This window comes from Solea solea, chromosome 5 (assembly GCF_958295425.1).
Source record: "Solea solea chromosome 5, fSolSol10.1, whole genome shotgun sequence".
Lineage (NCBI taxonomy): Eukaryota > Metazoa > Chordata > Actinopteri > Pleuronectiformes > Soleidae > Solea > Solea solea.
In genome coordinates this window covers 22,278,232-22,294,676 of record NC_081138.1, presented here as the reverse complement: position 1 = coordinate 22,294,676, position 16,445 = coordinate 22,278,232, and the positions used below count along the sequence as shown (strand labels likewise).

General features: G+C 39.9%; 1 protein-coding gene across 1 annotated transcript in view; it reads left to right on the top strand.

The window, feature by feature from the left end:
* smyd3 (SET and MYND domain containing 3) overlaps window positions 1-16,445 on the top strand; it is a 60,716-nt gene that overhangs the window by 16,178 nt on the left and 28,093 nt on the right. The window contains exons 2-5 of the mRNA XM_058629803.1: window positions 188-251; window positions 1,030-1,137; window positions 1,486-1,543; window positions 1,648-1,802. Coding sequence (XP_058485786.1) covers window positions 188-251; window positions 1,030-1,137; window positions 1,486-1,543; window positions 1,648-1,802 — 385 coding nt within the window. The remainder of the gene's footprint in view (window positions 1-187; window positions 252-1,029; window positions 1,138-1,485; window positions 1,544-1,647; window positions 1,803-16,445) is intronic.

The following is a 16,445-nucleotide window of genomic DNA, read 5'->3' as shown; positions in this document are numbered from 1 at the left end:
CTCGTCATGGAAAAAGTTGTAATACTTTTTCTACCATAGCGTGAAGTGCTTTTTGATAACAGTGACTCAGACTTTGAGTCACTTTATTTTGTATAACTGCTGAATCACTACATTTTAATTTGTGGGAGTTGAGGTAGCGGCGGTAGGCGCAGAATGAACTAATCTTTTTCTCTCTACTTCTGTCTAGACGCGAGACCTTGATGAGATGTTCCCAGTGTAAGACTGCTCGCTACTGCAATACCACTTGCCAGGTACAGTGTGTGTGTGTCTATGTGTCTAGTGCCATTTTCAAACTTGGGTTCAAGGAAATAACTGGAAAATACGTGTCCAGCGTTTGCCGTTTGCAGCAGGAGATTGAGTTGAGTGGAAGTGCCTGGCTTTAGAATGCAGGAAACGGTTCACTCAACCACTTAGCCGTGTTTTCACATGGGCTCACTCAGACATTAGCCAGAGATTTGACGATGGAGCCTGCACAGAGAAGTTCTGGAAAATGTTCGCAATGACTGTTGTGGATATTTGTGTTCTCACATCCAGTACAGAACCTCCAGACAATTTCAGGAAACTATCAAAACTTCACAGCAGGTCTGAAAAGCAGCTTATTCAAGTGTTTGGATCAGTGTTAAAGCTGAGCCACTAAACCTCAAGACCAAGTTTGACTCTGAGTCAAGTTCCAAGATGGCCCCCAGTGCTCCACTTACAGCTGACATACAATTTAAGGATTTATATTCAACACAAGACACACTTGTCACTATTACAGAGTTGATTTACTCTGTAAGTGCAGGAACTAAAACCAAAGTTAAATTCAGGGCATATCTTTATGTATCTTCATACCGAAGGCTGTAAACACACATACCTGTGTTAATACAGCAATATTTCTATATTGTTTGTTAAATTGATATACTAAAGCCTTTCACAAGAGTTCTCATCTTCAACATTTGGGTTGAAGATGAGAATCTAGACTAGAATTATCCTACAGCACTGGGTTGTTTGTGCACATTTCAGTTGGTTAACATTAACATTTTCCTGCAGAAACAAGCCTGGTCTGCGCATAAGAGAGAGTGTAAATGTCTGCAGAGCCTGATACCCAGAATTCCCACTGACTCGGTCCGTCTGGCTGCACGACTCATCTTCGCTTTGGTACGTTTCTTCCCGTCTCTCTTAATAATGTGCACAAAGAAAGATGCAGTAAGCAACATGGTGGTTACTGCATCTTTAAATAAAATAAATAACATAAGTTATTAAGTATTGCACAGTGCTAAGATGTTATACTGATTTTTATGAATTTGCTCTGTTATTAAAAACACCACCCCTGCACTTGTGAAAGCTTATTTTCTTTATATTGATTTCATCTAATAGCTACAGTATTCTTCAGGGAGGGCAACACATATTAAAACTAATAAAATAAAATCGTGAAACTCTGGAAATATTACTTAAATGATAAAATGCTTATTCCCACCTCCTCCCCCTCCTTCGTCTTTCTTCTAGTTGAGTCAATCTACGGGTAGTAGTGAGGAGCTATACACTTTGGAGGAGCATGAGTCACGTAAGTCTCTCCTCTGTGTGTGTGAGAGTGTGTATTATTGTGTCAGTGTCAAAGCAGAAAATAGATATAGATTTGATTTTAAATTACATTTCTTTCTTTCACAGACCTCAGTTTAATGTCCGAGGAAAGGAAACAGGGTCTGTCTCAGCTGGCCTCTATGTTAGAGCTGTACCTGCAACAGGAAGCGCCTGGCCTGGCACAGGAAGTGACAACGGCACTGCCGCCTTCTTGTCGAGAACCCCTCAGCCTTATTGCCAAGGTGGGCACGCGCAAACACTCATGAATACACACACTCAGAAGTACACACTGCACTTACGGTACCTGTGCAAACGACTGACACACATGAGAAAGTGTTAGGAGTGTGACCTGCTGCGTCTGGACTGACCCCAACATATGTCCAAAGATCTTGGTGACATCTGGGAGTAGATCACTCTCTGTGTGTGTGTGTGTGTGTGTGTTTTCTCAGAACAACCTCAGGTCTTACCCTCTTAAATCACACCAGCTGCCTTCACCACAATGTTATAGTGCATTTTTTTGTGTGTGTGTGCTTGGTCCTGTTTATCAGGTTTTCTCTCTTTTTCTGTGATCTGACGCCTGACTCCACTTTTAGACTCTGTGGCTCAGAGGGGATTTGAATTTCAAATAGTGTGTGTATGTGTTGTGTTTGTCTCATTCTAATGAATGTGTGTTTGTGAGTATTAATTGAAAGCAGACAGGCAAATGAGCCAAGAGTGCTTGTTTTAGAAGAAATGTGGAAATGAGCGATAAATGAAAGGACTTAGTCGTTTTACACTACCAATATCTACTTATTACTTATGTACAATTGACTTAAAACTCAGTGATATGATAAGATACACAGACTTTTATTGTTTACTGTAGGACACATTGGTTTTGGGGCATTCAAGTGAACATGGTTGCCACCATTTCTCAGGGTATCCATGAGATTGTGTGAGTGTGTTTTGTGCGTGGGATTGGATTTGAAGCTTGGAAAACTGCTGATTTAATGCACTTCAAGATTCCAATGGGAATTCCGTCTCAGTTTGAAAGAGATGAGGAGCAAACAACTTGAATGGATTAAAGAGATGAAAAGGGACAAAGAGCGTGTGAGAGAAGAAGAAAGATGGAGAAGGGAGAGGGAGGGGGATGTCACACTGATGGAGTATGAGAGAGAGGGAGAGATTAATAGAGAACAGGAAATGTACGAAAAGTGTCTCAGATACTTTGTCACTTGACACAATCTGCCACAGGTTGATACCTTTCAGGAACAATAGCCCATGGAATAATTTAGCTGTTGGCATAATGACAGAATGTCTGCAGTGTAAATGTGAGACTGACACTAAACTGTTGAAGTGACATGAGAGATAAAAAAAAGAAAGGGGGATGGAGATTCCTCAAGTTAAATATGTATTAGTAAACCAGTTAATTTGACTTCTTGTATGTGTGTGTGTGTGTGTTGGCGGGGAGGGGGGCTTGAAAGCTGGGTAGGTAATATATTTTGCTGTTACAGATCAATAATTCCGAAATGACTTTTCTACATAATGTGAATTAAAGAGGAGGAAAGAGAACTAGACTTCCAGGCTTGGGAAAAGGTCATTATTCTAAAATAGTCTTCAGGTCATCTGCTGAGACAAAACAATCAACTTTTTTTTTTTTAAAGAAATCTTGACATCAATCATTGTTTTATGTAGTCCTGTTTTAAAAACTGAAGTTCTGCCATTTTTGTTTTATTTGACAGATCCTGCCTACTGCAGATTTGATCTCACTGTTACTGTGTGAAAACAATCACAGACTGGGATTCAATTTGTTATTGTTAATACTACAAATCCCTCCTACTCTCTCACACTCACAAATGTGTCATGTTATTGAGACTGGGCACCATATTGTCTTGAATATGTAAAGGTTCTGTCGGGTAAAGTAACGGCAGTATTTTCAGATCTAAAACGAAAATGCAAATCTCAATCAGCGGTGTTCCATGGGCTGCCAGTCGGGGGCACTGTTATTGCATGGACAACATACTGCATTTGTGGTTTTAAAGAAGTCAAGAGGTACTTCATTTCACTTTCCGCCTGTCTTTATTCTCTCTGCTGTCCTCTCTCTGTCTCTGATGACTTGTTTTCAGTCTCTCTTTCTATTCTTTCTTTTCTGTCCTTGTGGTTATTCCACTCATCCTCTCTCCACCTGCCCCCTCCTCCTTCCTCCCTCCCTCTATCCTTAGCCCCTCTCATCATCTCTTGTCCTCTCTCCCTCTGTCCTTTTCCTTCCTTAATGCACAAAAGTGACTTTATTATGATGTAGGAGATTTTTCGCTGTGCTTTACAAAATAGGTCATTACTCTAAGTGTATTGTTCTCTGTGTGTGTTTGTGTACATACAGTGGGGAGAATGTGTTGTGTTATAAAACCATTATTTTTGTTAATGGCGACTTTATCCGCCCCCAACACCAGTAATATTACACAAACACAAACATACACACACACACACACACAAATGTAATGCCACAGCATCATTACTGCTCTTAATAGACCCATGGGAAACAATGAGGGAGTATATGCTGCAAATACATTTCTGTTTGTGTATGTGTGTCTGAGCAGCACTGTGCAGTAATGTAAATAGACTCCTGTGGGATATGTGTGTGTGTTTCCTGAACAGGATCTGGTCTGGTGTGTGTCTTTGGACTACACAATATGGTTATTCTATGTGTGTTGGTCAGACTGCAGTGGTGCAATAAGGAGTGACAGATGAGATCTGGCCACGACACATTTTATTGCTTCCCCCAAGCAACTTCCTCTCTCCAGAGTGAGCGTGTGTGTCAGTCTGTGTGTGTGTGTGTGTGTGTGTGTGTGTGTGTGTGTTTTTGTGGGAGATCATGTCTACATATACACTACCAACCTGTTCATGTCTTCTTCATTAGTATTCGTGTTCATTGTGTGAATTCTCAGTGTCCTGCTGTCTCCACCAAAGCTGCTCTGAGACCCATCTCTCTCACACACACACACGCACGCATGCCTCTTACACGACCACCGTGCGGCTCCTTAAAACACACACTTACACACCACTCTATCTGCTCTAAACCTGCTACTGAGCCTCGGTATCACTCCCTCCCTCCTCTGAAGATCATTTCTCCACCTCACTCTCACTGCTTCTTCACATTTGGCTCACAGACCAAACCCCCCTTAAACGAGTGTGTTTTATGCTCTGCAGCATTTGAATGACGCCGCACATTCCCTGTTTAAATAGCCTTTATATTTCAAACTCTGGAGTGACGTGAAAATCACCCGATTAAAAGCACATGACACGTGCACTTGATGATGATTTACTCTTATAAAATTCATGCAGTGCCTGCATTTATGATAAGCACACTAGGTGCACAGAATGGAGTGGGCGGTCTGACATGGTAATTATTAGAAGATATGCAGTTTGAGCGTGTAACAGGAAATTGTTTTTCAGAGACAAAGTGAGACTCGTCAGAAAGTGAAAAAACATGGCCGCTTTATGAGCAGGATAACATGCTTTAAGCTCAACAAGGTGAGCATTGTGAGTCCTCCTGTGTGAATGATTTCAGACTCTACCTGTGATAAATACTTAAAGGAATACTTCACCGATTTGCATTTAGCTTTATATTACTAGAATAGGGGGTAGTATTTTTGAAAAATTGTCAAACTCAGTTTCCCCTGAGTTGAGAAATATCTTCATTCTTTTTTTTGTTACGTGCCCACCAGTGACAGCCTTTGTCCGAGGCTTGAAACTGCAACACTAATTCCACACTCGTAGGGGGACGGGACCTCATTCCCAGAATGTAAACAGTGTTCGCCATCTTTGCTAACAGATATGCTAACATGACCAAGTGTCACTGGTGGGCACGTAACAAAGAAAAGAATGAAGATATTTCAGGGTTGGGAAGCACAATTTTTCAAAAATACTACCCCTATTCTACTAATACAAAGCTAAATGCAAATCGGTGAAGTATTCCTTTAATTTAGTCCAGGTGATGAAATTCGATCAGATACTGTCCTGTTTAGTTTTATGTCGGAAAATGTCGTCTTTGTTTCAGTCAGAGCTTTGAGTCCCAAATTTCTTTTGTTACCTTGAACTGGGTTCGGCAAGATGAGATTATGAACACATACACACACGCACACACACACAGTTTGACATTCATGACTTGAGGGGACATTGCATTGACTTACATTCATTTCCTGGAGAATTACTCTAACCTTAAACACAATTACTACTGGCCTAACCCTAACCTTAACCTTAACCTAACCTTAAAACCTATCTTCACCTTAAAATGTACTCATTTAAGTTATGGTGACTTGATTTTTGGCCCCTGATAATGTGACTGTGTAAACAGGTTTAGGTCCCCACAACATTAATAATACCTGGACACACACACACATTACACACACACACACACCATGCTGGAAGCAGGTCTCCCCATGGAAAAGTATGTTGTATTGTTTATTACTTATGTATGGAGTCAATTTATCACTGACTGCACAGAGACATACACGCACTCCTGCACACACACATGTACATTGTGTGGAGCCATCTAATGTACCCTCCTGCTGGAAACAGTTTTAGCTTTGTTTACATGAGCAAAAACGAGTGTATTGTTTCTCTGTGTGTGGGTGTCCGTGTAACTTTCAATTTGTGCATGCTGACACTGATTTTTCTTCTATTATAATTTGCAAGTGTTTGTGTCTGTCAGCGTTTGCATATGTGTAGGTGTGATCCTTAGCGGCATTGTTTATGTGTGTGGGTCTAACTTTCTTGTTTGTGTGTATGAGTAATCCATTCTTATGACTTTCCTTTATAATTATTGTTCCATCTGTTGACTGACTGAATGGGACCAGATGTCAATCCAGCCTGCTGAATGGAATAGTTAATACCACATAGTTTATTTTCTTGTGCAAAAGTAGAAGTGGTGCGATTTTTTTATCACCCCTGCATCACTCAGGCATGAATTGTGACATCATGGATGTGCAGGAAACAAAAAGAGTCGGTTAAGAAAAAACAACAACACCCTAGCCCTCAGTGATAATGTTACGTTGGTTATTATTTTGTATCTTTTACTTTAGTCTCTCGTAATCAATCATTTAGATTATTTGACGGATGAAATGAATGATATTGACTATTGTCCCATTACTAATGGCAAAACTAATGGCCAGAAAAAGCACATAGTGTCGTGTTGGAAATGGCACATCTCTGGCTAAAAAGAAGACATTAGTGTGTTCAACAAGGTCTCATGAAATAACCCACGTTGCAGAGTCATTCGACCCTGGTGTGCATGCTGATTTAACAAATTCCCATTAGTGAAAAACCCGTTTAAACATGGGATTTAATGGGTTCGTTTGACCAGTGGGAATAGGGTATTAGAGAATGAAAGCAATGTTTATAGGGGTTTATAAGGGATTAATGTAAACATGGAAGGTGTCGTTTTTCTGTGGCTGTTACACTGGGAAATTAGTTTTGATGTCATAATGTCAAGTTTAAGACAAAAGATGTCTTTACAGGGAGATTGGGGTTGGATCCCAAGGTCTGCAGGTCTGCCGAACCACAGAAGATGACTATGACCTTGATGACTGGGAACCTTCACCAGTGTTGCCAGATGTATTTGTGCGATAATTTCACCCTCTCTATAATGTACGATCAGTAATTAAAAAAAAAGGAAAAAGGCCAAATATACAATAATTTGGCCATTTCATTGCACGTCGCAAACCTGTGTCTGTGATTTGAGAGCAACACACCAATCACATCAACACGCCAGTCAATCAATCACAGTCAACCAGTTAGTTTTACTTCAGCAAATGGTAAAAACAGCATTTTGAGTTTGAGTTTTTAAATTAAATTTTATTTGTATAGCACCAAATCACAACATACATTATCTCAAGGTACAGTACATAGATAACATCATGGAGAGCAGATAAACCAGTGGAGGGAAAAAACTCCCTTTAAACAGGAAGAAATCTCTGACATAACCAGACTCAAAGATGTGCAGCCATCTGCCTCGACCGATTGGGGTGAAAGGAAAAATGGGGGACAGAGGGGAGGTGGGGGAGAGAAAGGACAAGAGGGTTTAGGCTCTGAGTTATGTGCCTACTGTAAAAAGCATAGTATTCTGGTTGTCTCAGTGTGTACGATAATATTTGTCACGGAACAATATTTCTGTATTTTTCATCTGGCAACACTGACCTTCACAGACATCAGTTGTTTTTCAACAACATATCAATATCACTGTGAGGAAGAGAAAATGCAAATAACATTTGCATTTTCTCCTTCCTGAGCAAACATGTGTTTGCCCGAATGATAATCAGTGCTCGTCCATGTTTGTATGTTCAGATGTTAATCCTTTTCTTGCTAAAATTTCCCTGGTCTGCCATTGCAGCTAACTAATTAGCCTACGCTTTGCAAACACACACACTCAGCTCAGTGTAATGACTTCATGTCCATCACGAGTGCCGTCACAGATAGTATAATAGAAAGAGCGAATAAAAAAAACATTTGTTTAATTGACTTAGCTCAGCTGCGTGTGTGTGGGCTCCTGGGCAGTGGCGAAGATGAAACGAGCAAACTGGGGTAGAGCGCAGAAGAAGGACGGAGGAAAAGGGAATTGGAGCTGAAAGACGGAAACAATCAAGGAAAAACAAAGGGGTATGGGGGGAAAAAATCTAAGCGGCATGGACATAAAAAGTGCTAAAATGAGGAGTGAGGAAAAAGAGAGGGTGGAGGGAAATGGACTGATGGCAAGAAGGAAGACAAAAATGGGGAAAATCAAAATGGGGATGAAGTGACTGAAATTCAAATAATTTGAGTAGAAATTATGATGCTTAATTTGAGCAGCGGAATGTTTCAGCAGATACTGTATACAGTTCATTATAGTGATGCAGCGATGGCGGGTGTTGCAGTGCCATGTGTGTGAGTGTGAGTTGGGGGTGGGGTTCGGCTAAATGAACAGCTTTTGGCTCCAGCTGCGACAGTTACTATCTCTCTCCTTTATGCTCCCTGCTGTCTCCTCTGCTCTGTCCTATCTGTGGCTCCTGCATTCACAGTAATTACTAGCCTTTTGAGGCTCTGTACTGATGAAAACAGGGATAGACTGTCATATCATACAAATTTGTGAGTGTTTGTGGGTTTTATCTAATTTCCTTCAAGGATTCCAGAGGGGATGTTCCAGAAATTAAGATTTCCAAGCCAGGTTTCTCTCACTGTGACATGGGAAATACTTTTGTCTATTTGAAATTAAATTTAGAGGTGCATTAGTAATTATATTAGAAATGTAATCTCTGTGATGTCTTGTTTCTAAATCTGCTGTGTGTTCATAACAGTAGGAAAATCAGTGGCATCAAGATAAAGCCTTTCTTCCTTTTAACAGAAACAGTGCCTGCATTTCAGGACTCCTGACTTGACTGGACCTCCGCTCTGTTAAGTTGGACTTGGACTTGAGCACTGACTGCATTCAGACTTAAAAGTTAAAGCTGAGGAATCTGTCTTTTATGTTATTTTTAAATGTTTTTGGTAATTTTTGGTCAATTTGTCAAGTCATCCTTATTTCTGTAGAATATTTAACAACAACCAGAGTTGACCAAAGTGCTTTTAGTACTAATGGAACCTGACACCTGAATTGTTCAGTTATTAAGATTTTATTTTTTTGGAGGAGGGGCTACAAATCAAACTCTGCTGAGGGCCCCTCCCACCACCTCGGAGTAGCCTGTGCTTTTTACAATGTAACCCTATGAATTGCATTAATTATAGTTGTATTATTAAGGTCCGAGCACCCAACGTGCGGAGGAGCCTATTATTATTAGAGTTATTTACAATTATTATTGTGGAGGACAAAATCACAAAAGTGGCCAAATTTTAATTTGCACTTGCATATTCACGTTCAAAGTGAAGCATTAATGGTGCTTTTTCACTATAAAGTTTTAGCATGGCTCTGCAGGGCTTGACTCTACTCGATGTTTTTGCTTTTCCATTAGGGAATAGTACCTGGTACTTCTTTAGTACCTGTCCTAGCAAGGTTCCCAGTGAGCTGAGCCAATACTAAATGTGACATCGACAGACTGCCGGTCACTTATCGGTCAGAGCGTCGTCACTGGAAGAGTCATGAGCGCAACGTCCGACACAGGAATCAAACCAAACAATGCCGAACAGTAGATCAGTTAAAAAGACATAAGAAATCCTGAAAACGTGTGTTGATCTCCAACATTTAGCAAGGATAGTTGTCTCTCTTCAATCACTCACTATTTTCATTTTAAATGAGACTAATATATCACAGGTTATTCATATTTTATGAATTTAACTGCTGGTCTGCTGAAAGTCTGCTGTCTCTGTTGGTCAGTAGAATTGAGTCATTTATGTCAACCATAAATATAAGCCAATGACCATTACTGATCATTTGAATCTACGTGCATGTGATTAACTGCCGATTGTATCTAAGCAACAGTTAAAGACCCCATGAAATGACACTTGTACTTAATGAGACCAGGAGTGGAGGGAAAGCAATGACACTCAGTCAGTGCACAGCCAATAATGTGCAATAGGCCTTAAATTATGTTTTAAAATCCAAATTATATCAGATTATTTTGTCAAAAGCAATTTTGCCATGAAATAACTGCCAAACATGATTCTGTAGATTTGATTCAAGTGATGTCGACCTTTAATTTATACCCATGCTTTGCTTATATACACACACACACACATTCACTCTCATATACACCTGTCTGTCCTGTCCTGAAACTACTGCGAGATCACACAGCATGAGACATTTTTAATCTTTTCACAACAGCTCGAGTGGACCATCGGGAATAGTGCATGCGCTCCAGATGGCCACCCTGCCGCTGATAATCACACTTATTTGTTTTATTTCACAGCTTGTGTTTTGGTGATTACTAAATAATTGTTTCCCATATTGGCCACGTTGTTATTTTGTACAGACATGTGTGTTTATATCATAAATAAATGTAGCGTAGCTATAGTGGGATTAAGATTAAATAGTTTGCATTGTATGTCCCCATGTATATGTGCACCCACGCACACATATCTACACATATATATACAGTATCTGTTGATTATTTTCTGGACTAATTGAATAGTTAGTTCCAGAAAATGTGTACTGTCACACAAGCACACGCATCTCTAGTATTTACAGTTCATTTCCCTGAAACGGGTCAGCAAAGTTAGCCTTACTTGTCATGAAATCTCCGCGTACATTAGTGGAATATTCATGAAGAACTATCAGTGCCGTCTGAAAAAATCTAACCATATTTGAATTCCTTGACAAATGCAAATAATGATCACGTGATGTTTGCTTTTCCTGCAAGAACATGAACACAACACGACTGTACAGTTTCTGTTTCTCTGCTGGTGTCAGTGCGATGTGGTAAAGTTGTCCAGCTTAAAGGTGTCACCACGGGTTCAAGCACGCACTCGTTCACCCACTCACCCGCTCTCCTCCTCCTGTCCTCCCGTCTTTCCATGCATATCATTAGCGAGTTATGTAAAGCTCCCATTGATGCTGTCTTGTGAAACAAAGACACAGAATCCTCTAAAGTCTCCATGCTGAAGAATGCTTAACCATCAATCCTTTTATGTCCATCCTGAATATAAATGAGTCTCCTCAGAGTCCATTCCCTCGTTCTCGCTCACTCTCATAACTCTCTTTGTATCCTCTTTTTAAACTCCACACAAGCCCGAAATCATCTCTCCGTCGACAGACACACCTCATTACTTTAAAGTCATCTGTGTGCATCCTTTGTCAAGTGCAAATGTGCATTTACAAAAAAATGGAAATCTCAAGAGCATATTAGATGCAGACTAAATTTGAGAAGAGGATTATTTTTTTTTAGAGCCAACAACCACAAAATAAATTACAGTCTGCTTGTGATTTATGTACAGAATTGCCATGCACAGATGAGAGAGCCCAGTTGTGTTTTGTAGTTGTGGTTTCTGCTCTCGCCTATTTAATGGGCATTCGCACTGCGCTTCCTCTTGTTTAACAAGAGCTCATTAGGAACACAAATAATACTGAGAGTACACACATGCGCGCATACACACACACACGTCTCTTTATTCCCACAAGGACAAACTTTAGGCCTTATCCGCAGGGAGACAAAACTTTCCCTATACAAACTTTTTCATTTTCATTTCTAAAAGGTTTTCCGTAAACATGGCATTGTTTCAAGAAATGTCTTCATCCACACGAAATCCCCCCCAAATGAATGCTGCAGTATGCCGGTACTGTAATGCTGCTGCAGAAATCCATCCATCCCATCTTCTACCGCTTAATCCTCCACATGAGGGTCGCTGTGCCAATCTCAGCTGACATAGGGCGATAGGCGGGATTGTATACAATCACAGTAACCGTAAAGAGAATAGACCAACAAAGTCTAAACCCAAGAAAAATAAGAAGCGTCGTCTTCTCTTATTCATGTATTAAGGAATCGTCTGAAAATAAGCAAAGGTCATCAAATTTGTCACAGTCATTACAATTATTGTCGCTATTCATGAATAGAAAATTTCAGTTTTGGATTAATCTCAAGGATTGAAAATGTTAATTGGTGCAAACACAACAGAATACCATGCATGTGCGTGCATGCACATACACGCACATGCGTGTATGTGCATGCACGCACACGCTCGCAGTCCTACTGCGAAATCTTGTAGAATCTGCACACGTTTGCTATTTTCTGTAATGTCAAACAATGTGTCATCCTTACTGCTCATAGCCTCTCCTCTCCTCTCATCTCCTCTACTGTTACTGCATCATAAATACATTTTTTTTTTTTTTTACTTATTCGGCTCATCTCCCACTGGCTGATGTTGTCATGGATATGAAGGTTGACTCTTAATCATGACACTTATCTCACACCGAGTGTCACTGCTCCTTTGACTCTGAACAGACTGATTTTCCCATTGCACTTATCTGATATTTTGCTGCAGTGTGAGGTAATTGGATAATAAAGCAAAGCTATTTCTCTTGATGTGTGTTGATGTCCAACATTAGTGCATTATTTCAACATAAATGATAATTCTTGAAACATAACAAAAAGTTCAATGAACACCTTAAGTATATACACAGATCTTAGTTCAACAAGCTGCCCATTAAAATGGTCCATTACCAGTAAAATGCCTCTTTTTATAATTTAAAAAACAGCATGTGTGTACTGCAGCTCAACCCTTACACACCGAACGTATCGCAGACTACACGTTTGCCGAAACCAACGTCGAACATGTGGTTATTACGGTAATATCACTTGCGCTGTTTCAGGAAGCCAGTGAATCAGCGTCTTTTTCACCAGAGAGGAGAGAGTTGGAAACATAGTTTCCATTTTTCTGGCCTGTTGTGGGACATTGAAGCAATATGTTTACGTTTAAATATGTTTTATACTCCAATTTCAAATTCAACACGCAAAATCTGGTGTTCGTGCACAACTACAGTGTTTTTCTCTAAATAAAACTTCATTTTAAATTGTTAATGCACTATTTTAACATGCAGTAAATTGTAAATAACTGCCAGATATTGAAAGTTATTCTGGAAAAATGGGCAAGAGCACATGTCGAGGCTTACGTGCTAAAGAATTAAACCAGCAAATGGTAGTAAAGTATCAACCGACCTTGTTACTGCCATTCTTATCTAAGGCCATCAAAAGAGCAGGTCTCAGACTTCCTCTCCTTGATCCAAATCAGTCGCTCTTTAAGTAAATAAAATGACTGTTATTTATGACAGAAGCCTTTAGGGAAGCTCAGTCTTCTTTAGTCTCAGTCTATATTGTGCTGGACCGATCAACAGCCTTTGATACAGTGAACTGTCACATCCTGCTGTTTACTCTCTCTCCATCACGGGAGTCTAGGTCAAAGTGTTTTCTTGGTTTATATTGAATCGCACTGGACATTCATTCAGTTTATGGCAAATCCAAACATTTTTTTTATCCCCCCCCCCCTCGCCACAGGGGTGCTACAGTTTATGACAGGACTCCAGGAAAGGAGCGAGAGAGGGATGACATTTGATGTGACTGAAGTTTTTTACTACTTGAGGGCAGCAATAATTAATAAATTCTAATCGATAAATTGAGCATTTTTGTGTTTTATGTCCTCTGATTGTAAGTCTGTACGTGTTATTTGTAGTGTCTCAAACTCACTTACACAAAAATAGAAATGGAACAATCTCTGCGTTTTACCTCCCTTTTTTTGAGAGCGAGAGACCTAAAGGGGTCTAGGACTTAATGAGCCCTCTGTGTAAAACACCGGCAGGTAGAGATAAAAAGTGTATAAAACAGTGGGAGTGGAAGATGACACAAGGAGGCAGGACAAACATACAAACACCCATGTCTCACTAGGCCACTTTATCTGATTTAGACTAATTACCTTGGGCAGCCTCTATAATTGATTCCTCCTGAAAACCCCCTGAGTTTGCAGTAGGTGTCATTCCTGGGCTGTTATAACTTGCATTGTGTGCATGTGTGTGTATGTAGTATATATACAGTATATATATGTACTTTTGCACAGTACTGTGTATATATATACATACATAGTGCATCTGTGTGAAGCTCATTATCATCATACTTTTTTGTAAAAGGAAAAGATCAAGACCTCAAGCTCTCTTTTTCAAGGTCACTCTAAAACATTATAAATTATAAATAAAAAAACAGTCACCAAATACATATACAATACATATACATATACATATAGCAACAGTGATGTCAGTGTTGCTTTCTACAACCAAATCATCTTGTGATCTTAAGAGCATCCACTGTCACGTCAGTATTTTTACATAAAGAAGAGAACATTATTTACTCATCAGTATCAGCTGTGATTAGTAGCAGCTCCCCCACTCAAATGTCAAAGTATGGATAGATGGATGGATGGATGAATGGAGAGATGGATGGAAATGTTGTTAGCTGTCATTAATGCTGTGGCAATGGACAACCTTGTTTATCTCCAAATGTGTTTTAATATGCAGAAGATGTCATGTTAATGTACGATATATGCTGATGCACCAGTCCTCACTGTGTGATTAAAGAGTGTGCGAGGTTGATGAATGGTCATCATTAGAGACTGTGTGTGTGTGTGTGTGTGTGTGTGTGTACATAAGTTATATTGAATGGCCTGTGGGTATTCACCAGTCGTGTAAAATGTCAGCTTCAGGCTACATGAAACCAGTTTTTATTTATACATTATGGCGTTGATATAAACACAGTCAAACTTGTCCGAGACTGAGAGAGACATGACAGATGGCTGTAAAGCAGTGTAATGAAGGCCTTCTGTTTATACAATGTACCCCCTTTTTACGGAACACATACACACACTTACACACACACACAGAGAGAGAGAGAGTGAAGTTATGACCTTGTAAGTCAAGGACATCTCCTAGTTTCACAGGTGAGAGAACACAAACTATTTTCTGCCATGGCCAAGAGGAAGAGAATGAAGAGCGAGGTGAAGAAAAGTGGAGAAAGAATGGAGATTATAGCAGCCACCATTAAACGAGAGCACCTCACCCTTTAAAAAAAAAAAAAAAAAAAAAAGATAACACAATCTCTAACGAATATTTCACCTTGCTGAAGTGAAATTGTAGTGTTCCATTACAGCTATAACAGAGTGGGAAAGTACTACGGCAGCCACATTAAGACAGTTTGAACAAGATGTGCAATAATACTCCAGAATCTCATCTTTTTAATGACTTTCTGGCGTTTCATTCCCTCATTTCTGACTGTAACGTAGCACTGAAATTTCAATAATGTAGGATTTTATTAAAAATCCATAACAGTCGATATGAAGATAATGTGCTCTCTCGCTCTCTCCTGCATGTGTGTGTGTGTGTGTGTGTGTTTCACGGTGGCTTCCCTTCACTTAGCTGACATTTCAGAGATAAGAGGTTTTTGATCTTCTATTCCATACCCCAATCTCTGCTCACCACACCCCTTTTTTTTCACTGTTCGCCCCCTCTTTCTCCTCCCGCCGCCTTCTTTTACTCCCTCATCCTTTCATCTTGCCGTGGTTATACTACTATCAGATGGTGATACCACCTCTCTGAAGGAATGGGCAATGAGCTGATGAAGAGGAAGAGGAGGGGAACGTGATAAAGGGAAGAAAATGTAAAATAAGTGAAGGAATAAGAGGGAAGAGGAAGTGGGGATCAGATACAGGAGATGGGAAGGGTGATCAAGGGGCTGTTTCCTTTGGAGGACATGGTCTATGAGAGCGTCGAGTCTATGAAGTATTTTACGCCATCTTGTCCAACTGTCACCAATGTCACCTAGCAACAGGCCGGTACTGACCCAGTACAGAGCACTAACTGTGCATAAAATTTCAATTTTAAAAACGTTAAAAAGATTGTGGCTCCCATACTTCTATTTACCACCACTACCTTTTTTTCTTTGAGTTTTTATCCATTTTTCATGTTATGAATTGATGATTTTGAAGATAATACTTATTTTTACACTCATCAGGTCATCAGTTGTGTCTGAACCCACGTCTATTTGTGAGGTCTTTTTAAGGATACTTAAAAGTTATGTGAACACTCTCACCTTTCATCAGTTACTTCACTCAGTTTGGTTTTATCAGTCAGAAGTTGTGGTGCATTTAATGATGACTGCAGCTCAGACTTTGTGTTTGTGCTTAGTGTCATTCTATTCAACATATTCTGTATTTTACATTCCAGTACTAAAAGTAAAGTGAGCGTAGTCTGCCAGTGTGAATTCTGTGGAGAATTAATCATCTTTTGTTCCAAATTACATTGGGATTTAGAGCGACAAGGTGAGTGTTTTTCTCAACCTTTCATCGTCTGTCTTGCTGTAGCTCCTGTTTGCTCTCTTTTCCCCACACACATCCATTTTACCTTTCACACTTTCACACACATTCCATCCCTCTCTCCTTTTCTGTAGAGGTCACCATGGATATCCTATTGC